This window comes from Mixophyes fleayi (assembly GCF_038048845.1).
Source record: "Mixophyes fleayi isolate aMixFle1 chromosome 2 unlocalized genomic scaffold, aMixFle1.hap1 SUPER_2_unloc_5, whole genome shotgun sequence".
Taxonomy (NCBI): Eukaryota; Metazoa; Chordata; class Amphibia; order Anura; family Limnodynastidae; genus Mixophyes; species Mixophyes fleayi.
The window spans coordinates 745,666-769,647 of NW_027445882.1; the positions used below are offsets into that span (position 1 = coordinate 745,666).

The window sequence follows — 23,982 nt, forward strand, 5'->3', positions numbered from 1 at the left end:
AAGCCGGGGTCAGAGGTCACGGGCAAAACAGCAGCGTAGGAGTCCAAGCAAAGGTCAAATGGGCACAGGCAAACAAACGTAGTCAGTAAACAAACAAGGGTCGGCAACAGTAGTCAGAATCCTCAAGGAACACAGAGAGCAAAGGTACACAGCAGGCTTAGTATGGCAAGCAGGGACTATAACCGGCAGGAAGGGCTTGTCCCTTCCTGCCTTATAAACATGCAGGGGCCAATGAACAGTGCCCTGCACAGCAGGGAATACTTAGCCCGGCTGGGCTGTAATTATGCACATGCGCACTCACCCGGCTGCCCTAGATGCTGGGACGCGGCGCTAACCATTGCTGGCGTCCGGACCGTTGCCCGGAGCCGCCGTGACTCGTAACAGTCGAGCGTGACTTGATGACGTCATGCCCGACATTCAATGCGAATGGAGCAGAGAGGAGGGAGGATTGGCGCCTGCGCCGTGATGTGGTAAGTGTAGCAGCTCAGTAGCGAAGTGGTTAGCACTTCTGCCTCACAGCACTAGGGTCATGAGTTCAATTCCCGACCATGGCCTTTTCTGTGTGGAGTTTGTATGTTCTCCCCGTGTTTGCATGGGTTTCCTCTGGGTGCTCCGGTTTTCTCCCACACTCCAAAAACATACTAGTAGGTTAATTGGCTGCTATCAAAATTGATCCTAGTCTGTCTCTCTGTGTGTGTATGTTACGGAATTTAGACTGTAAGCTCCAATGGGGTAGGGATTGATGTGAATGAGTTCTCTGTACAGCACTGTGGAATCAGTGGCACTATATAAATAAATGGTGAAGATGATGATGATGAAGTATATATATTTGGGTTATTTAAAAAAAAACTGCTCCCTGTAACAATCTGCTTACAGCTTGCTGCTTTGTATTGGCAGCTAATGTCTCCTGGAGTTTTGGACTTTATTATTTGTGTTTCATTTTATGTGTTAGCAGCAGTACCTCTGATAACCAGAGGTGCTGCAATTGTGCCTGCCTCTTGTGCTTTAGGAGTTAACCTTCCTGATCACTAATTATTCCTTGCACCTGGGTGTGTCCTTCTTATACTTGTCTCTCCCAGCATTCATTGCTGGTTATTGATGTTAATCTCTGTTGTCACATCCTGTTGTTACTTGTTCCTGCCTTCTGATATGCTTCTGGTTACCTGCTGCTTGGGATCTGTCCATACCTCCTGCTTCCCTGCATTAGCTGTGTACCTGGTGGTTTCTGCAAATTCCCATTACCTCCTGCTACCTGCATCAGCTTTGCAACTGGCATTTACTACAAACTCATGATTACCTGCTATTTGTACATTTCTGCAAATAAACATAGAGTGTTTTCACCATATTCGTGGCTCCTATCTGTATTCCTGTATTTAACTGTGACAGTATAACCAGCCCAAAAAACAGCTTAGGAGTCAGGTAAAAGTTTTTTATTCTGGGACCTTTTTTTCTGCAATTCATTTTCATTTATTTTTTGGAACATGTCTGCTTTACCAGCTTTTGAATTGCCACAGCTACAGGCTTTACAAATGGACATAATCCTGCTACACTCCCCACTGGCTAAATTTTCTACTTTGCTTATGGACCCACTCAGGAGACTGTCAGATTCTGTCTCTCCTAATTCAGAAGCTGCTGATCTGTCTCAATCCACCTTCTCTGCTGCTGAACCTGTGCAAACAGCACCTCTTAATTGTGCTTCTACAAAATTTGCTGTTTACTAAGAACTGTGGTGTAACAAATTCCCGGTTCACAGGTGGTCCACTCCCCCATCTGACCGAAGAGGAGCAGCGCTGCAAAATAGCTAACAAACTGTGTCTCTACTGTGCCAGTAATAAACACTTCTTACAGGACTGTCCTCTCCGCAGACCACAACAGCCTACTGATCCATCCTCTGTTGTTTTCTCTCCGTATTCCGGATTTGTTTACGCTTCACCATTTCGGTTCTCTGGGATGAGACCTAATCTGCTAACCTCAGCCGCCAGCTCCAGCCGCCTGTCCTGAGGCGCCAGCTGGTTGCGAGGTCCCAGCCTCTGTCTCCTATTGCGAGCTCCCAGCCTCTGTCTCCTGTTGCGAGCTCCCAGCCTCTGTCTCCTGTTGCGAGCGCCCAGCCTCTGTCTCCTGTTGCGAGGTCCCATCATTTGCCTCCAGCTTGGAGTCTCCTGACACTGTGTCCGGTCCTGAGTCTCCTGACACTGTGTCCGGTCCTGAATCTCCTGACACTGTGTCCGGTCCTGAGTCTCTTGCCACAGCCTCTGCACCCGAGTTTCCTGCTACCGTGCTGCCTGGTCCTGAGTCTCTTGTTACCCTGCTACCCAGTTCCGAGCCCCAGCCGCTGCCTCCAGTTCCGGGTCTCCAGCCGCTGCCTCCAGTCCCGGGTCTCCAGCTGCTGCCTCCAGTGCCAAGTTTCCAGCCGCTGCCTCCAGTGCCGGGTTTCCAGCCGCTGCCTCCAGTGCCGGGTTTCCAGCCGCTGCCTCGTGCCGGGTCTCCAGCCGCTGCCTCCAGTGCCTGGGCCTCCAGCCGCTGCCTCCAGTGCCGGGTCTCCAGCCGCTGCCTCCAGTGCCGGGTCTTCAGCTGCTGTCTTTGTTCCAGAGCTACAGTCCGCTCCAGAAACCTTGCCAGTCCATGCGGTCCAGCCCGAGTTGCCAGTCCATGCGGTCCAGCCCGAGTTGCCACTTGGTGCTGTCTGCCCCCAGGCTTCTCAAAGTGCTGTCGCTACCAAGCCTGCCGCCCAGTCGGGGCCTGCTGCCAAGCCTGCCGCCCAGTCGGGGCCTGCTGACAAGCCTGCCGCCCAGTCTGGGCCTGCTGCCAAGCCTGCCGCCCAGTCGGGGCCTGCTGCCAAGCCTGCCGCCCAGTCTGGGCCTGCTGCCAAGCCTGCCACTTAGTCCGGGCCTGGTGCCAAGTCGTCTGCCGAATCCGAACCATCCGTTACCGGGGTTAAATAGCCGGCGGTTTGAGTTTTCACCCTCCAAACTGCTAGATGGTAAATCCAGCAGTTTGGACCTGAAAATTGCTGTAGATGTTTGGCAATTTGGAGTCTATTTAATACTTGCTACATTTATAATTATTTTACTGCATTTGGTACTAAAATTAAGCATAGTATTTTATGAAATGATGTTTTTCCATGAAAAAAATACTACTTTTCTACTAAAATTCTACTTTTGTCCTTTGTATATGGAAAGATACTTATTTTCCTAATGTGCTTAGGATTAAGCAGTTACAAACATCTGCATGTCAATACATTTAAAAAAGTTAAGTAAAAACATGGCAAAATTGAAATTTATGTATAATCAAAAAGCTGCTCCAAAAGAGCAAGTGGAGTAGTAAGTTTACACTGTGTAACACAGGGTCGCCATCAGCGGGGCATTGGGGGTACCCATGTAAGGGGGCCCACCATGACCTACCTGCCTTGGCCTCAAAACACTATCTAGTATTGTAGTCATACACCATCTAGTGATCAGTACTGGAACTTCTGAAACAACTGACTACATTTAGTTGTTGCTTGAGATTACCTCTGCCAGGGAAAATATAAAAATGTAAAACTTTAATGTTGGGAAGCAGGATTGCAAAAAGGTATATAACGATTAATTGCATTTTAGGTGATGCAGTTGCTCCGGGTTACTCCCTGGCCGGAAGCTCGCTCAGTTGTGACCGCATCACCGTGTGGCGCCTTCGAGTTTATAAGTGCCTGTTAGCTTCCCACATCACGTCAAAAAGCTGGAGAGGAACAACAAAAAACAGAGAAACAAGAAGGTAAAATAAATGGTCTAGAGGGTATGGCTCAAAAATACAAAATAAATTATTAATAAAAGGGAAGAGGCATAGGGGGAGGAAGGCTAAAAAATGCATAATTAAGTATTTATTAATGTAAAATCATTTAAATTAAAAACTACTTTGTAAAACTGAATCTTATTATAGACAGAAGATAAATGTTATCCCTTAAATCTTTGTGAGCCCAGAGATGTTTAATAGTGAAGAAACATTGTTAACCCTTTATGCTGGTGGAGCACATTCAGATGTTCAGCATCAGCCTATATAATTATATTGAAAATGATATACACATTATCTGTATATATTGATTAATATCCATTTATTATCCAGTGTTTATGGTAACCTTCAGGTTTACTATGTAGTTGTTTTTAATTTATATGTTTATTTTTTAAGTGAATACATTTTTTTATGCATTTTTTTGCCATTTTCTTTGACCATGAATTCTGCCTGGTTTTATACTTATTAATGCGAGATCTTTTGTAGTATCTAATGTAGTAATTTTACCTAATGCGAACCCATGAGTATCATCCTTTCTATTTTATTGGTGTTCACGTGATACTGTGGATAAACAGGTAGATTTGTGTATTGTAAACTGCAGACAAAATAGCATACCTCCCAACATTTCAGTCCCCAACAGTCGGACAGAGAATGTGGCCATATCGTGATGCTATGCAGAGAGGCTGTGAATGGAAGATACCTCCCTATGCTCCCACCCACAGGCCAAACATGTCCCCAGACAGGACAAAGCCCTAAAATCAGAATAGTTGGGAGGTATGAAATTGTGTAAAACATGCAGCAGTCTCCTGTCACATCACTGTGTGTACAAACATTTTTTTCCATGCTGGAGAAAGTCTAAGGAGTATACTGTGGGGGCAGGCCAGGGAAATCAAGACAATCTATGTGTTTTCAGCTTGCTTGTAACTAACCCTGCCCCTGGTCAAGAAGACAGAGTATATTATAACTGTGTGAACCTATTCCCCAGAACTGTGTAATAGCATGTGTTGTGGTGCCCCATTGCTAAAGTGGTAATGTTCACTGGTTTAAGTTTCCTCAGGGGCTTCTGGGTAGGTATGACAGCATCTGGGGAGGTCTGATGTACACATAATGGGCATGTAGGGAGGTCTGAGGAGTCTGTTGAGGCATGTGGGGCGTTCTGAGTGGTATGGGGGGGAGTTTTGGTGTGCATGTGGGACTATTTTGGAGCATGTGGAGATCTGAGAAGGAATTGGTAGAATTTTGAAGCAAGTGAGGGCCAAGTGAGTGCCTTTTGGAGTGATGTTGGTGTGCAGAGGTTGTTTTTGGGCTGTGGGGGTGGAAGGGTGATCAGCCTGTCTCATTTGTACTAGGCCGACATATTCTGATGGCAGCTCTGCTGTGACATAACAGTTAAATTGATTTTACAAATATCAAAGTAGCTTTTCTAATACCAACATTATTATGTCTTATTTTTACAATAAACTGGCTTAATTGAAGGGCCTATTAGCAGGAACGATATATTTCATACCTTCCAAATGTCCAGATTTTGGGGGGACATCCTGATTTGTGGGTTATACAAGGGGTTGGGCTTAAAAGTGAATGGCATTTTACCCAAATTTGCCCATTAGTGGGTGGGGTTTGGTCAGAATGGGTGGAGCTTATTTTTGTCCCAATTTTGTGATTCTAAATGTTAGGAGGTATGAATTATTGATACTGGGAGGTTTAATGTTCCACAATATAAAAAACAATGTTTGGAGTCTCTTGTTATCCCAGTGTCCCAAATTAGATTGTCCTGTTTTTCCAAACAAAATGACTTACAATAGACTGCCAACACGTATAAATATTTGCATTATTCAAGTCAATAATATATAATGATGGACTTTTATCATTTTAAGAATTGCTTCCGTATATTTGAATGTCCCGCCCCCTGTCTTCACCAGGTGCAAGCATGCTTAAGTGCCAGATACGTGCAAGACTGCATAGGCACATATGCGTGCACCTTCGAGAGATTTCAAGCAAGATATGCTGTGCAAACATCCCACTCTGCATCAGCCCTTATGTGTGTGCATGATACAAAGTATTCAGTATTTGCCCTGCATGCAACAAAAATGTTTACATATGCAGCCCTAATACATATAAATCATCCCCTATGAGGTTATATAACTTAGGGGTCTATTTATTTAGCTGCGATGAATCAAAAATATGGAGTAAACAGCCATCGCAGCTCTTCTTTCAATTCATCAAGGGGTTAAAGCAGGAAAAATCAGAGCTTTCTACTGCCTAATCCAATTTTACGCTGGTCACTGCAATGAGACACGATTTAGTAAGCATGAAAAGCTTTGCTTTTCGCCACCAGCCTTAAAAAACTATCACCTTTTCAAGATGGCATTAGCATACCTTTTAATGGAGTACATAGCTGTACATTATCACTGGAGAAGTCGGTGTGGCTCCATCGCCGGGTCCCTTCACTGTGCACATGCTAGACCTTAGCCATGTATGTGCAATAGATACACGGGAGTTTTTGGTTAGTTTAGATGGGGGGTTTTGCGAGGGCTCGCCAATGAGTTTTGACATGGTAAATACCAGCAGCAGTACATTTTGTATGGTAGCCATGCAAAATGACACTTACTGCAGCCCACTAGCCACCAATGTTATATAGACTTCTTACTGTCTGAAACTGGTTCAGACAGTATCAAAAGAGACAAACATTTTCTTGTTAAACATATCTGTAAAGACCGTACATTTTAAAAACAAACTGAATGATATGCAGAAATGTAATTTACAAGTCATTGGCTGGCATTCTAGCATCTAACATGTTAAAACAATCTTCCATCCCACATACACAAAAATAGCAAGATCTCATCTCTTCTGAGTATACCCCTAATATCCTGTACCTCCTCTGTTCCGTCCCATGGTTTCCTCTTTCCCCTGTGGGATTTTTTTTAAGCAAGGGCATCATCTGTCTAGCTCCCTTATCACAAAGTCCCTGGCGCTGCAAACCTCATATGGCTCTATCTAGAAAGACTGCCACTATTGTTGGCTGTTCAAACCTTCCCTGGCATGCAAGAGCAGGTGGCAAAGTCTTTAAGATCCTACAGGTAGAGGTTCCTCTCTGAGCATTTAAGGTATGTTTAACATAGTTATATCTCAATACTTTGTTTCCTATTACATTCCCGAGGACAACCATTTAGAACACAGATTTGAAAGAGTAATATATAGAGCCAAATAAGTAACAAATATTGGTGGGATATTGCAGAATTTATGACAAAAAACAGTGATGGGTAATTCATGTGCATATTCTAACATGACAACAAATAAAATTGGTTTACTCAAATTATATAATAATGTAACATGTTTCTCTGTTCAGGACTTTATGCTGCTAAAATACTTATATCTGCTAACATACAATGTAGTGTAAAAGGGCAGCTGAATAACAGGGTATAATGGAATATAGTTCTGCAGAATGGAGAGAGGACATCAGAGGGATGTTTAGTAAAACTTAGTGTAATGTAATATTGTCATCTAATATGTTCAGCTGGAGGGGGATCCAAATATATATTGTTGTTTTCTCATCATTTATGAAAATGAAAAAAAGGTTACCATTAATTATTAATTAGTCATCAATTAATGTTTCAGATGTCAAAAGCAAAGAAAATATTATTGAAAAATTAGTAACATATAAAACTTGACCAAATTTAACTTTAGTAAAAAGCAAAAAAAATATTAAAGATGTCTATTATTGAAGATATTATGGGCATCTCACATATATAAAACTAGTATTTCTCACTAGTGTTCTCCCCACATGAGCTTACAACATGGGGAACCCTATATAAGTAAGGTGAAGGGGAAAGTACTGTATATGTAGTAGGTGGTATAGATAATCATTTGTGCCATTTTAATTGTGCCAAGTCTAAATAATACATACATAGCCTCTTGCTCTGGAATCTTTGAGTGCCTGCAATAGTTTCCTAGAACTTTCCAATATAAAAAAAACTAAAATTTTTAACACTGCGGAAATATTTTCCATAGAGTTGCACAATAGTGAGATTTGAAGACTTTTCCAGAATCAGGACATGAAAATAATATTGCTGTATAAACTGTATGTAAACATTGTTGATTATGTAAATGTTTGTGGATGGAGTGAGCATATATGGTGAAAGACAGAGGTAGAATATATGAAATTCTGGTATATCATAAAAAAAAAGTCAGTCAAGAATGTCAGAATTGGTCATACTTAAATAATTGTATTGAATTAAAAATTCTTAGAAGAGTTTTAGAATGATAACAATGTTAGGTTTTGTGGTTGAAGTATCTACTTCATTTACATCAATTTGATTAAGAATTTCTTTTTTTTATAAAAAGGAGTAAAGAAGGTTGTACATTAACATCAGTCCCAACATAATGCATCTGCTTGCTGCAGATGTCCGTTTAATGATCATATCTTGCAATTTTATGTTCTGTTTGAAACACTTCAAGTTTGCATGAGTAATGCAACATGTACATACTAAAAATATATTTGCTTTTGTAATGTAACATATTATTGAGTGTTATTTCGTGAAATCAACAAACAGTCAAAACAAATAAAAACAATGTTTGGTAACATTGAAAAAATTCAATGACTTAGAATAGTGCAGATTTATCTACATACAAGGGCTTAAAGCTAGCAATTGATACTACCTGCTTTAGAACCTGGCAAATAATTTCCTACGGTGTGAACTGTGAGAACCTTAATGTGTCCCCTTTTTAATAAGCTCACATTTTCAGAAGGATCCCTCTCCCAGTGGCTACCCTCTATATGTTGAAACTCAATGGGCCTGTGGGGGCCTAGTAACTAACAAGATTGGGAACCCTGGAGTAGCAACTTTGTTACCCCAGTTCACCCAGTACAATAGAGAGGGGTACGTAAAACACCATTATAGCACAGAGTAAAAATAAATCACACACATGGTTTAAAATAACCTTTAATTGAGTAAAAGGCTAATCACCCACTCAATACGAACAACTGACGAGACGTGAACAAAGCCAGAATTCCTTTCAGTGAGAGCATATCAAAATATGTTTGGCTTCTTGGCTAGCGGCTAAGGGAAGTCCCAGTTATTGCCGATCACAGTAATTTAGCAAGAGTCGTTTGTAGTGAGGAGGTGGGTAGTTTTTTTATGGGGTTTTTTCTTATGATTTTTGTTTCTGAGTTGGACTATAACAGATCAATGCAGAAAAAGAAGATAATATTTAATAGTGGTTTCTGGATTTAAAGTAAAGTTTTTTTAAAATGGTGTAACTAACATAACTAATACTGGCTTATGCCTATGAACTTCACATATACAACATTTTTGTTGAATATTTAGGCACAAGCTGAAGATGTGACAATTACAATGGAATACATTATGATTTGATTTAGGTGCAATTTGCTTTTATAGCACATTAAATTATAGAGCATATAAGGAAAGTATTTTGTCCTTCACAAATTATAGAGCTAGCATTTTACTCTTGAAAAAGCAGAGAAGCTACAATGTACTATATTTAATAATAAAAGTACCCACATGGTCATCTAGGGTCTTTTGTTATAAAATAGATTTGTTTAGCCTTCTGCACAAGGACATTGTAATCTGTGAACTGAAGTACAAATTGCTAAAGGGAAGATGTCATTAAATCTTTGTGTTTGGTTTTACAGGTAAAGGACCCATGAATTATGGGGGACTGGGAGTTCCTAGAAAAGTTGTTGGATCAGGTGCAAGAGCATTCCACTGGCATTGGAAAGGTCTGGCTAATGGTACTATTTATCTTCCGCATATTGATTCTCGGTCTCGCAGGAGAATCAGTTTGGGGTGATGAACAATCAGATTTTGTCTGCAATACAGATCAGCCTGGTTGCCCAAATGTTTGTTATGACAAAGCCTTTCCCATTTCCCATGTGCGTTTCTGGGTGCTTCAGTTTCTCTTTGTTAGCACTCCCACCTTGTTTTACCTAGCACATGTAGTCTACCTTTCTAGAAAAGAGGAGAAACTGAAACAGAAAGAGGATGAGTTAAGGGCTTTGAGTGACAAAGATCAGCAAGTGGACCATGCCATAGCGGTCATAGAGAAGAAACGCCTAAAAATCTGCATTCAAGAAGATGGCAGGGTCAAAATACGGGGAGCCCTGATGTGCACCTATACAACCAGCATCATTTTCAAAAGTATTTTTGAAGCTGGCTTCCTACTTGGTCAGTGGTATCTATATGGCTTTGTAATGCCTGCTATATATGTATGTGAAAGACAGCCATGCCCCCACAAAGTGGATTGTTTTGTGTCCAGACCCATGGAGAAAACAATTTTTATCCTTTTCATGCTAGTGGTATCCCTCATTTCTCTTCTACTCAACCTCTTTGAGCTTATCCATCTAGTCTGCAAGAACATGCTTCACACATTAAAAAAATATTCCCCCTACATCTCCAACACAAGATACCATAAAGAAGAGGATATTTATCCAGGGAAATGCACAGCGACAGCCCCTGCACCTTATCAGGACAAATCATATATGTACCTTCCCATGAGTGAGAACATTTCCTACCCAACATACAAAATTCAGAACGAGGACAACTGGACTAATTTGCATACAGAGAAACAACTAGCTATGAATGGTGCAAAACAAACGCATCTAGAACATTACAACAATAGCGCTTTCACCCCTGTTTCTCCCACTTCTCGCGTTATAGTAGAGAAGCAACTAAGCAGAGCTAGTAGTTCAGCATCCAAGAAACAGTATGTCTGAGAAAACAGTTTTCACTGCATGTTTAAATTTTTCATTCAGTGTTCAAAGCTATGTTGTGAGGCTTGATCGCTAGCGCCGTCCTCCGAAAATGCTGAACAAATAAAATAATTGTGTAGAAAATTAAGACTTACTTGAATGTGAAATATTTGCCTTTTCAATTGGAATTGGAACAAGTCAACACAACCAATGTCGGGGATACCCTGCTGATTAGATTACTAACTATAACTATATATCCTTCAGTCTAACTGTGAATCTCAGGCTAATGCTACTCTTTGGAACTTATTACGAACTGTTATACATATACTTTTGCTGTTATATGTACTATTGTACTAGATGCAATACAGAATGCTGTGGGCTATTATTGTCAATATACATTTGTATCATATCTTCTGTTTTTAAATGGTGGTTAATAGAATGTTAGATGAAATATAACCTAACATTAAAAAAACCTTACTGAAACAGGATTGTAAATTAATACAGAAAATGGGAATATCATCTTGCCAAATAGATATTTATTTCTTTTGAGAACATGCACTTTTATGGTCCATTGAAGCACACTGAAGATTCATCACCTGGAAAGACCATTGAATATTTGAACTTCATCAGCACTTATTTGTTAAATTTGTGACTGAAATCTGTATCTGAATGAAACATTTGGGGGGTATATTTACTAAACTGCGGGTTTGAAAATGTCATTTTGTTGTCTGTACTAATTAAATGATAACTAGAATCTGATTGGTTGCTATAGGCAACATCTCCATGTTTGCAAACCCGCAGTTTAGTAAATATACCTCTAGGTGACATTTGGCTAATCACACAGAGAAGGCAAGTGTATGTTTCTGCCCTCATAGTTTTTATATATAAAAAAGCAAAAAATAATAAAGACAATTACTACTTTTGCAAATTGATATCAGTGTTAATGTTATTTTAAAAAAAAAATAATTTTTGCCATAGTGCATATAAGTAATTTCATCTACACACAATGTAAAATAATTTGTTGCCTCCATTATACTTTGAATCCTGCAATCCTATGACTTATTGTGTGTTTTATACATAAATCACTATGGTCTACTGTATGAATATGCATGAAGTTGTTCTTTTGTCCTTTCCTTATCTTGAAGCTGCTATTATTATTATTATTATTTACAGTTTTCTAAGCATCATGTCATTTCCATGGTAATCATCCACACCATACTATGTCAGCATGCTCATTTACAGCACAATCCCCCACCACCGTTCTCTGCCAGCATCATTCAAGGAACAAGTTTAAATGCTGAAATGCATATGCATTCCAACTGAGAGACAGCAGACATTTAAATCCCTACACAGAGAGATTTGGTAAAGGGAAGACTGAGTTATAGGCTGGCATCCTAGAAAAAGTATTGAGATTCAAGTTAAACAGTAAAAAACATTGTGGTTAAAAAAAAATCACACAAAACAAAATATGAGGAATGTAGCTTATGTCAAAATTAATTTCACCTAATGTAGCAATGCCAAAATCTCTTTTTTAAAGTGTACAGACAACCCAAAGGGTTATAACATTTCAGTATGTAATGTATTGTCATATTTATTTACTAGTACAGATAAAGTATAAATATATTTTTTAAAAAAGTTCAGTAGCACATAAGCTAAAAAAGGCCAAATAAATAAATATTTAAAAATTCAAACTATTTCCCGAATGCAGAGTTTTATTATGCATTTCTTTTTAAGGAGTGTTTTGTCAAAGGCATTAAAGCAACTTACCCAAATTACGTTCTATTTTTTTAAAGATTTATATATTTTGTTGTGATTTAATAGAATATTTAGAGGTAGGGGGCAAAGAGGGTTTGTGTTTCATCTGTTATTTTTTTAAGCTTTAGTTATATTGTTTTTCTGTGTGTACAACTGTGGAGTGAATGCTTTGTTTGTACTGTGAAATGTTAACACACTCCCATTAAACCCGGGGTTTATATATTCTCAAAGCAGGCAACTTTTTTGAGATCCATGCCCCACATTGCACTTAGTACAAAGTTGTCCCTTCTTTGCAATGTATTGCTTTCATGAACAAGACAGATTAGACAGCTAGCTCCCCATTTGTTGCCAAACAAATTAACAAAGTGGAATATTTTACTCTATATATGTCTGTAGAGTAGTGTATCAAGTAACAATTGCTATTATCATGTATTTTGCTTAAGCCTAAAGATCTGAGGAGGTACCTGTTAAAGAGTACCTTCCACCGCTGAGTATTTTGTGAAGTACTGGCTTTCAATAGCTTCTAGCGGAAAAAAAGAGGGGGTGGGGGCTGGTAAATTTCTAGAGTGCAATGTCTGGCAGTTGGGAGGAAGGGTTTTTGTGCACTATGTGGGGTTAATTTTCTGCAATATTTGATTTGAAGTAATGGGTGTATATCTCTACAATATGAGGTTTGCAATTTGTGGGGGTTGCAATACTCTTGAATATGTGATTTGCAAAGTGGGAGTATTTCTCCGCAACTAATTTGCTATTGGGATATTTCTCTGTAATCTGTTATTTGCTAGGCGGGGGAATATTTCTCCATAACCTATGGTTTGCAGTGGGGCTACTTCTCTGCAATATGTGGTTTGCAGAGGGGTTATTTTCTGCAACATATGGCTGGTAATTAAGGAAAGTAAGGCAAAAAAAAAAAGAGTAAATGTACTTTGGGACAAACCATGTTGCAATGAAAGAGGTGCAATTTAGTATATTATTTTGCATATGAATTAAATACTGGCTGTTTTTTCATCTAGCACACAAATAGTTGATAGCTTTATTTTTACTCTGAAATTTAAAGTTGACCTAAAACTGTCCTCACATTTTAAAATTTACCCCCTCATCCAATGCAACATGGTTTTGCCCAGGTACAAAGTTACTCCTTTTTAAATGCTTTGCTTTTCTTAATGACTCAGGCCCTATATGTCTGGTGATTATAGCCTATTTGCTGTGTTAAAAATGTCAGTAATTAGTTGTGCAGAAGAATGGAATGTGGTCATTGTTAGTTTTAATGTGCTACAATATTCCATTCCATTACATGCTTTGTCCATTCAAATGATATTTAAGCCAAAAAAATCCATTTTTGAGGATGTGGAATAGAGATGAATGCTAATAATATGTTGGTGCTATATAAATAAATGATGATGATAATACAGTAGTGAATTCTGGCACATACCTATTTTTAATAAATAACCATCTGATACTTTTCTGATTATTGTGCTCAGATACAGTAAAATGGGGTACAATATACATCTGATTATTACGTGGTCAATGAACACCTTCTCTGTATTTTTTTTGATTACATTTCCATTTTTAGTTACAAAAAAAGTTATATTTAAGTTGTATTGACCAGGTAAAGTACCCTTGAATCTTTATTATGCACATATGCCACACTACACTTAAATGGGCGTGGTCAGCATGCAAGTGGCATGGTTACCTCTTTAGACAGTGCTAGGCTTCCCTGCAACCCCATCTTCTCCATTAAACCACAATTACACTGCTGCATGCGCCACTGTTGTGCATGCATCTACCCCTTCACAATCTGAACGGCGTAAAGCATGCCTGCAATCTTGACGGAGTAGGACAGTCTACCAACATCTTAACATATGTGTAAGTCTAAATACAGCCGTGTTCAGACATTTTGTTTTTAAATCTAAACAAGTCTCTTTGTGTCTATCTCTAACTCCAACTCTAAGATTATTTGTGGTGTCCCTCAAGGCTCTGTTATAGATCCATTATTGTTTTCCACATTTATAAATAACATGCTGTCTGTAAATCAGCTTCAGTTCATATATATGCCAATGAAACTATACTGGATGTGCACATCTTAAACTTCCCTGGCTTTAATATGTATTGCAATCTGACTTCTCTTAACTGGAAACATTGGATAATTCAAAATAAACGGTTTTTTAATTCAGTCCCAAATAACACGGATGTTCTTTTTTATCAAAGGCTCAACTTGCAAAGTGAATTACACCTAACCTATTGATTAGAGCAAACTCCAACACTAATAAAACATCAGTGGCCAATTACAAAGTATATGGCTTAAGAGTAACCTTTCAAGTGTTTTACTGCATATCTCCCTTGGCCTGAAAGTAGTTTAAACCAGTGGATCCCAAACTTTCTCACTTCGAGGGACCCATAGAGAGTCTCAATAATTTTTTCAAGGCACCCCTAAGCCAAAATAATTACCAAGTAGTCCCCAGCCAGGCTTATTATTATTATTATCATCATTTATTTGTTAGGTGCCACAAGGTATCCGCAGCGCCGCACACAGTACTAACAGTAGACTATACAGGGTGAAACCGTACAGAACAATGATCAAAAAGTACCAGTGCTTCAGAAACTCCGGCCAGTCATATGCAGTAAAGACGGAGCGGAAGAACAGGTATGGAGATAGGAGGGGAGGGGGCCCTGCTCATACGAGCTTACATCCTAAGGGAGGGTAAACAGACCAGGCACAAGAGGAGCCAGTTGAAGCAAGAGGAGAGAAGGGAGGACGAGCTAAAGGGAGGCGATGGGGGTTAAGTAGATGGTTGGTAGGCTTTGAGGAAGAGGTGAGTTTTTAGTGCACATTTGAAGGAGCAGAGTAGGAGAGAGACGGATGGAACGAGGGAGGTCGTTCCAGAGAAGGGGGGCTGCATGGGAAAAGTCTTGGATTCTGGAGTGGGAAGAGGTGATAAGGGTGGAGGAGAGGCGGCGGTCGTTGGCCGAGCGCAGGGAGCGGGCAGGAGTGTGAATGGAGAGTAGGTTAGAGATATAAGGGCAGTAGAGTTGGAGAGAGCCTTGTAAGTGGTGGTGAGGAGTATGAAAAGGATTCTCTAGGGGAAGGGGAGCCAGTGTAAGGCAAGGCAGAGAGGGGAGGCAGAGGAGGAGCGGCGTAAGAGGAAGATGAGTCTTGCGGCTGCATTGAGTATAGAGCGGAGGGGAGAAAGACGGGAGTGGGGGAGGCCAGTGAGGAGGTTACAATAAACCAGCCCTGGCCGTGGCACCCCTGTGAGATCGCCGTGGCATACAGTTTGGGAACCACTGGTTTAAGCAACAGATGCTAACTTCAATTGAGACTACAGGGATCATCATCATCAATTATTTATATAGCGCCAGCAAATTCCGTAGTGCTTTACAATTAGGAACAAACATTAATAAAACAATACTGGGTAATACATACAGACAGAGAGGTAAGAGAACCCTGCTTGCTAGCGTACAAGGGATGCACAGTTTAGGGTATAGCACCTCAAATTTTGCTCAAAATTGCTAGCTTGATGCTCTCTACAATTTAACCTGACATTTCATTTTGCTGTCTAAATACAAAACACACCATTGTCATATAACATAAGATCTTGGCTAACTATGCCTGGACCTATGGTCCTGCAGGTAATGAAGTCACTATGGGGCCTAGAGGTGATAGAAGCAGAGCAATACCAGTTCACACTACTGAGGTCCTCCCCTGCTCTTTTAAGGGTAGCACTGGTGACCCAAGCAGACCGCTCATGCGCTTTAGATACTTCACCTGCAGGCAGAGAACAACATCTCTCAGCATGCAGTGGGAAAGAAGAGCTTGTGAAGAAGAAGTTACAAATGGCAGTTAAAGATTCTAAGAGTGCAGAAGTTGGAAGAGAAGAAGAAGCATGTAGGAGAGGAAACAGATTTGAGCAAGGGTTTCGGCGGTGATGAGAGTGACCAACACTGTATAATCAGAGGAGAGTGCCATAACAGGAGGCACTATAAGCTGGAATGCTGTGAGAGATCTGAACATGGGAGCAAAGGGAGAGAGAAAAGTACCAATGTTTCTTATATTGTATATGTGACTGGACTGAGCCAAAGTTGTTGGCTAGATAGGATTGTAGTGGGGAGCCCTGAAGAAAGTTAACTTACAACCTTTTGCTGGACTGATATATTATTACAATGTTTCAATTGTAAAGCACTACGGAATCTGCTGCCGATCTATAAATAGATGATGATGATGGGTGGGTATAGGGATAGTTAACTAGGGTGAATGGACTGAGTCAAATCAAGAGACAACTGTAAAAGTGTTCAGTTTTTTATGCAATAATTACAAAGAGGAGAAAATTTATTTGGCAAAGAGCCTATTCTATGGATGTCACAGATTGCTATGTCTACTAAACAAGGTGAGTGAAGTAATGAAGGAAGGGGAAAACTGCCATTATTGTGGTTGTTACTAAATCCCAAAAATTCAACCGGGCACAAGTGAGAGTGTGATTTAAAGGAGACTTGCCAATAAAGCTATTGTAGTAATTTCTAAAGTCAGGAGTTAAGTGGATTGGGACATTGTCTGGCACTTCAGGCTGTAAACCGCTTTATGTTGGAGCTGAAAAAAAAAAAGGGCCTATATCAGTGGTTCCCAAACTTCTTCAGTTCACGACACCCTTAGAGTCTCCATAATTTTTTCAAGGCATCCCTCCAAAATAATTACCAAGCAGTCTCATTTTATAAGTAGTTGGGTCAAAATAACGTGATACAGTTAAGTCCATAAATATTGGGACATCGACACAATTCTCATATTTTGGCCTCTATACACCACCACAATGGATTTGAAATGAAACTAACAATATGTGCTTTAACTGCAGACTTTCAGCTTTCATTTGAGGGTATTTACATCCAAATCAGGTGAACGGTGTAGGAATTACAACGGTTTCTATATGTGCCTCCCACTTTTTAAGGGACCAAAAGTAATGGGACAATTGACTCAAAAGCTATTTCATGGACATGTGTGGGTTATTCCCTTGTTATTTCATCATCAATTAAGCAGGTAAAAGGTCTGGAGTTGATTCTAGGTGTGACATTTGCATTTGGAATCTTTTGCTGTCGTCTCTCAATATGAGATCCAAAGAGCTGTCACTTTCAGTGAAGCAAGCCATGATTAGGCTGAAAAATCAAAACAAACTCATCAGAGAGATAGCAAAAACATTAGGTGTGGCCAAATAAACTGTTTGGAGCATTCTTAAAAAGAAAGAACGCACCATAGAGCTCAGCAACACCAAAAGACCTGGAAGACCACGGAAAACAACTGTGGTGGATGACAGAAGAATTTTTTTCCTGGTGAAGAAAAACCCCTTTACAACAGTTGGTCAAATCAAGAACACTCTCCAGGAGGTAGGTGTATATGTGTCAAAGTCAACAATCAAGAGAAGACTTCACAAGAGTGAATATAGAGGGTTCACCACAAGATGTAAACCATTTGTGAGCCAAAAAAACAGGAAGACCAGATTAGAGTTTGGCAAACAACATCTAAAAAACCATTACAGTTCTGGAACATCCTATGGACAGATGAGACAAAAATCAACTTGTACCAGAGTGATGGGAATAGAAGAGTATGGAGAAGGAAAGGAACTGCTCATGATCCAAAACATACCACCTCATAAGTGAAGCATGGTGATGGTAGTGTCATGGCATGGGCATGTATGGCTGCCAATGGAACTGGTTCCCTTGTATTTATTGATGATGTGACTGCTGACAAAAGCAGCAGGATGAATTCTGAAGCGTTTCGGGCAATATTATCTGCTCATATTCAGTCAAATGCTTCAGAACTCATTGGACGAAGCCTACTGCAAAAGCAACCAAAAAGAGTTTTTTAAGGCTAACAAGTGTAATGTTATGCAATGGCCAAGTCAATCACTTGACCTGAATCCGATTGAGCATGCATTTCACTTGATGAAGACAAAACTGAAGGGCTAAATGCCCCAAGAACAAGCAGGAACTGAAGACATTTGCAGTAGAGGCCTGGCAGAGCATCACCAGGGATGAAAGCCAGCTTCTGGTGATGTCTATGTGTTCCAGACTTCAGGCTGTAATTGACTGCAAAGGATTTGCAACAAAGTATTAAAAAGTGAAAGTTTGATGTAGGATTGTTTAGTTTGTCCCATTACTTTTGGTCCCTTAAAAAGTGGGAGGCACATATAGAAACCGTTGTAATTCCTAGACTGTTAACCTGATTTGGATGTAAATACCCTCAAATTAAAGCTGAAAGCCTGCGGTTAAAGCACATTTTGTTTGTTTCATTTCAAATCCATTGTGGTGGTGTATAGAGCCCAAAATATTAGAATATTTCCTATTCCTATCACCATTTCCCCTCCATTTCTTTGTTCACCATACTTGGCCTTCTTTCTTCTATTTATTATGTCTTCTTTTCTTTCTTCTTATCAATCCAGCAGCGCCCAGGACCCAGCGTCTTCCTCTCTCCTGTTTAAAGTGATTCAAATAGATATTGGTATATATATTTATATCAATATTTTAGTATAGCAAGTATTATATAAGTGGTAATAGAGGTACTTCTAATTTATAATAGGTCAGAGAGATTTGTTTTAGGCGTTATGATGCCAAATGTTATAGTATGCTTTTTGCTAAATTTATGTGATTGTATCGTTCACGCTATAATAGTCTACATCCTATGTAAAATGTACACTGTATAAACTCTAAACAGGTATGCACTGTCACACCCATTACTACTTAAAGTTCATAAGAACGGAGTACAACCTAGTTTGTTTATTTTTCGTGTAATGCCAGTATCAGAATTCCTTTTATCAATCACAAATAAAGAAATGGCTAGTATCAACCATGGCATAAGTCAGAGCTATCCAAAGCTTTCTTCTGGCCTCAAACTTCATTAAAAGCTCCATGGACTACATGGGTGACTTAATTATTCTAATTGTTTTCAACCAACAGGCATGACAAATTATTATAACAGGCATGTAACACTTTGACAGCACTGGCATAAAAATTATGTATTAAAATTTTTCCTTTACAGTATATAATTACATATTGATAATAACCAGATTATACTGCATGAGTTTCCCTTCTGAATACTAGACACAAAAAAGGGACAAACAGACATGTAAAGCTAACAGTAGGATTTGGGCTCCAAAAATGGATTGAAAAAAAAGAGAGTGAATTTACAAGTCTATAAAGCATTGTCCTTATAAAATAGTGTAATGATTATAGTAAAGAATCTACACTATACCAAGAGGACTAGATAGCTCTTACTTATTTCAGACCAAACAAACTTGTAAGATAAACGTCAGTCCTTCTACTAAACAGCCCTAAGTCCTCCCTTGACCCTATTGTTTGGGTGGAAAAATTTTCCCTTCCCCCATTTGAGTGGCAACTCTACAGACAGAAAACCTTGTTTTTTCACCTGACCACACACTATTTAACTTGGCCAGTGACTTCCTACTTTCACTAACATCTATTTCCTTCTGCTTCCTGACTCTAAGTGGCTTCATTAGAGCACATGAAAGTCACATCTCCACCCAACAACTTATTTGTTTGAAAACCTTTACAGCTCCTAATTTTCTCCTAATGATGACAGCAGTTCTGGTCAGTTTTAATTCACTAGATCACACAAGAGTATCAACATGGTACATTTTATGCATGCAAAACAAAAATGTCTAATAACATAATAATGTATATAATGTATATTTATAAAGTTGTGTGATGTCATCACATCACATCAGCATTTATTGTAAAACAAATATATAGATAACATGCCAACTAGTGTAGATAATTAATATGTTATTTATGGCTTCTCAGTGGCTACTCCTCCTCAGCAATTAACAGCAAGATATATAAACTATATGGACAAAAGTATTTGGCCACATTTGTTAATTATTGAATTGAGGTGTTTCAATCAGACCCGTTGCCAGAGGTATATAAAATCAAGCACCCAGCCATGCAGTCTCCATTTGCAAACATTTGTGATACAAAATGAGTCGTTCAGAAGAGCTCAGTGACTTCAAGCGTGGTACTGTGTTAGGATGCTACCACTGCTGGTTATTCCACGGTCAGCTGTAAGTGACATTATTAGAAAGTGGAAGCATTTAAGAACAGCAGCAACTCAGTTACAAAGCGGAAGACCACGTAAAATCATAGAGCAGGGTTGACGACTGCTAAGGTGCATGATGTGTAAAAGTCGCCAAAGCTCTGCTGCTTGCATAGCTGAAGAGTTCCGAACCTCCACTGACATTAATGTAAGCACAAAAACTGTGCAGCAGGAGCTTAATGGAATGAGTTTCCATGGCTGAGCAGCTGCAACATCACCAAGACCAATGCCAGGTGTCGGATGGAGTGGTGTAAAGCACACCAACACTGGACTGTGGAGCAGTGGAAACGTGATCAGTGGAGTGATGAATCAAGCTTATCTTTTTGGCATTCAGATGGGCGAGTCTGGGATTGGCAGATGCCGGGAGAATGTTACCTGCCTGACTGCATTATGACAACTGTGAAGTTTGGCGGAGGAGGGATAATGGTATTGGGCTATTTTTCAGGGTTTGGACTAGGCCCCTTTTCTCCAGTGCAGGGAAATCTTAATGCTTCAGCATACCAAGTCATTTTGGACAATGCTATGCTTCCAACTTTGTGGCAACAGTTTGGGGAAGGCCCTTTTCTATTCCAGCATAACTGTGCCCCAATGCACAAAGCAAGGACTGCAAAGTCATGGTTTGATGAGTTCTGTGTGGAAGAACTTGACTGGCCCTCACTTCAACCCCATTGAACACTTTTGGGATGAACTGGAACGGAAATTGCAAGCCAGGCCTTCTTGTCCCAACATCAGTGCCTGACCTCATAAAAGCTTTGCAGAATTAATGGGCACAAATTGCCACAGAAACACTCCCACGTCTTGTGAAAAGCCTTCCAAGAAAAGTGGAAGCTGTTATTGCTGCAAAAGGGGTCCAACTCCATATATATTTGAATACATTGTCATTACAGTCCCTGTTGTTGTACTGGTCAAGTGTCCGAATACTTTTGTCCATATAGTGTATATTGCAGGAATAAAAAACCAGGAACAAAAAAACAGTTCTGCAACATATTGCAGAGAAATACCTCCCATTGCAGGCCACAAATTGCAAATAAATATCCCCATTACTTCCACAGATACCAATACCCATCAGTTGCCAATCATATGCGGCATAGACACTCACTAATTGCCATTCATAAGTTGTACAACATCCCCATCCCCCCCAATATGGTGCTCAGATACCCTGCACAGCCAGGCAACATCTACAATTTCAGTAGGGTGTGTAAACTTTTTAGATCCACCGTGTATTTCAGAGAAATATCTCCAACCACCAGCCCCCTGTTGCACAGTTTAACCTCCATAACTGCCAGTCACATCTTGCAGATTACCTAGCTTATCACCCCAGCACCTCCACATTACTCTCCAGATGGTCTTGGGTAATTTAGAGCTATGAGCAAGCTCTCATTGTCTCTTTTTTATTGCCATTCCCTCTCTAACTACATACTTACACAGCTTACATTGTAATAATGCCAGGAAAAATGATTACCTATAAATTTGTAAGGGTGTGCACCGGCCACTTTTGGTGTTTTGGGTTCTGATTTGTTTTGCCAAAACACCTCACGAAAGGTTTTGGTTCTGATTTGGGGTTCTGATTTTTTTTTAAAAAAAGCATAAAAAGTGCTAAAATCCATATTTTTTTTTAATTTTTTTTTCACTCCTACACTATTATTAACCTCAATAACATTCATTCCCACTCATTTCCAGTCTATTCTGAACACTTCACACCTCACAATATTGTTTTTAAGCCAAAAGGTTGCACCGAGGTAGCTGGATGTCTAAGCTAAGCGACACAAGTGGGCGGCACAAACACGTGGCCCAGTGTCACTATATATGTACCATGTGCACCATTGCATCATTCCATCCTGTCTGATTGGATTTAGATCAGACTACACATACTAGAATACCAGCTTAATATGGCCAAAATCAACGAAACTGCTGACATAATCTAGGCATATTTGGCTGTCGTATTTTAAAGTTAAATATTTTGACTAGTGGCTATCGTTGGCTAACTAGTCAGAGAGAATTTACTGCTAGCACTTTATAATTAATGTTAATAATTCTGAGCTGCCTAAAAATGTAATTTACTAATTTAAATGAAGACAATTCTCTACATTTCTGTCTTTTCAGCATATACATGACAGTAAAACATTTTGAAAAATATGTCCTAAATGCTTTGGCTCTTTAATGGCTAAAGCTATTGTGGGGCATCACACCAGATCTGGAGTTAATTGCCATTCCAGTCACAGGTAGTCAGGGCTAGATGCTCTGCAATTGCTCATGTCAACGTTTACTGAATTACAAAAAGTCTGTCTTAATGAGATCCAGTAGAGTTTTCATTTTAATTGCATTAAAAAGGGATTCTAATCACTGCACTATTACTGGGAGAAGAAAAAGAATAGCAAAATAAAAGATCATGTCACTTCAGAGTTAACATTAACAGGCGGTGGCAGCGCTGTCTCTTTAAAGCTTAATTATTTTAACAAGCTTGTATATTAATGGCATCTTGGCAGCTTCTCTCTGCTGCTTGATTGTATTTTTTATGAGCTCATAGTTGCCAACATATTACCATTATTTCCACGGACACCTTGCTGCTGAGCAGAGTCGGGTAGCCACATAAAGCACAGGGCTGTCTAAGCAAACAAGCGTATACTACAATCCTTATATTTTTACTGACCTTGGTTATAATCCAACCTGCCTCTTCCCTGATCTGAGCCCGACTGAAGATGGCGGCCAATTTATGCGATCCAAGTCTCGCGAGATCCGACGCGAGACTTGGACGTCACAGCCTCACTTTCATTTTTTTTTTTGCCCGCCGGAAGTACCCGAACAGTGCTCAGATCCCGTCGGATCCGCACTGTTCGGGTGGGCTCGGATTAGCGCAATCCGAGCCCACTCATCTCTATAAATTTGTCACTTCATTATTGACAAGCTTACATCTTGCATTTTTAATAGATGACATTGTATGCATACATGTTCAAAGTGGAAGATTCATAAAGTACGCATCATATTTTAAACTCTTGTGCAAGGTGAGCACTTCTTCTAGAGAATGGAATGAATTAAATTAGTACATCAGCATTTAATTAGTACTGTTTTTAATAGCCTAGGATTATTGGAGGAGAATGAATCAATCAGATTTGGTTCATCACATATTTTACTTTCAGGTTCATACTGTACTTAAATGCAAAAGTAACTAGTGTTATATTTCATTTTCAATAAGCAATTCTACTATAAGTGATAACTACAGCTGTCTATATGGTTTTCTAGGATTTTACATAATAATATATAATCGGCTGATGGTTTAGATACCAACGCTGTTTTGGGGCTTTAAACTCAATGTTGTTTTCCTTCACTGCTAATAAATATGTTCCAATAACTGGTCTGCTCTGGCACATCCTATGCAACTTAGACAGCTGGAGGAAACAGGTCTGCAAGTCTTTCCAAGAGCAACACGTAGCCACAGATTGGCTACTTCCCAGGTCACTGGTTGTGTTTTTGGAGAAGGTGAGGTCTGAGTGTTTACCCAGCAGTTACCACTATCCTCCATCAACCCCAAACTGCAAATTAAGCAGAAAAGTACCTCCTTGTTTTTCTAAAACTTAGAGGGAAGGCTAGACTGAAGCTGATAAGGACCATTAATTCTGCAAAGCAGGAAAAACATTTCGTATATTAGTGGAGAAGATGAGCTGCA

General features: G+C 39.7%; 1 protein-coding gene and 1 long non-coding RNA gene across 5 annotated transcripts in view; one reads left to right on the forward strand and one right to left on the reverse strand.

The window, feature by feature from the left end:
* Positions 1–3,526: 3,526 nt before the first annotated feature.
* LOC142109658 (uncharacterized) overlaps positions 3,527–23,982 on the reverse strand; it is a 49,807-nt gene continuing 29,351 nt past the window's right edge. For 3 of the 4 annotated variants that reach the window (XR_012680428.1, XR_012680425.1, XR_012680427.1), the window contains one exon: positions 18,458–18,682. This is a non-coding gene — a long non-coding RNA (uncharacterized LOC142109658). Of the gene's footprint in view, positions 3,715–18,457; positions 18,683–23,982 lie in introns of those variants that run through there. The other variant, XR_012680426.1, reaches the window with a different exon arrangement.
* On the forward strand, positions 6,692–11,403 carry LOC142109656 (gap junction alpha-4 protein-like). The gene is made up of 2 exons (XM_075193723.1): positions 6,692–6,869; positions 9,416–11,403. The coding sequence occupies exon 2, from the start codon at positions 9,434–9,436 to the stop codon at positions 10,493–10,495; it is 1,062 nt and encodes a 353-aa protein (XP_075049824.1). The 5' UTR covers positions 6,692–6,869; positions 9,416–9,433; the 3' UTR covers positions 10,496–11,403.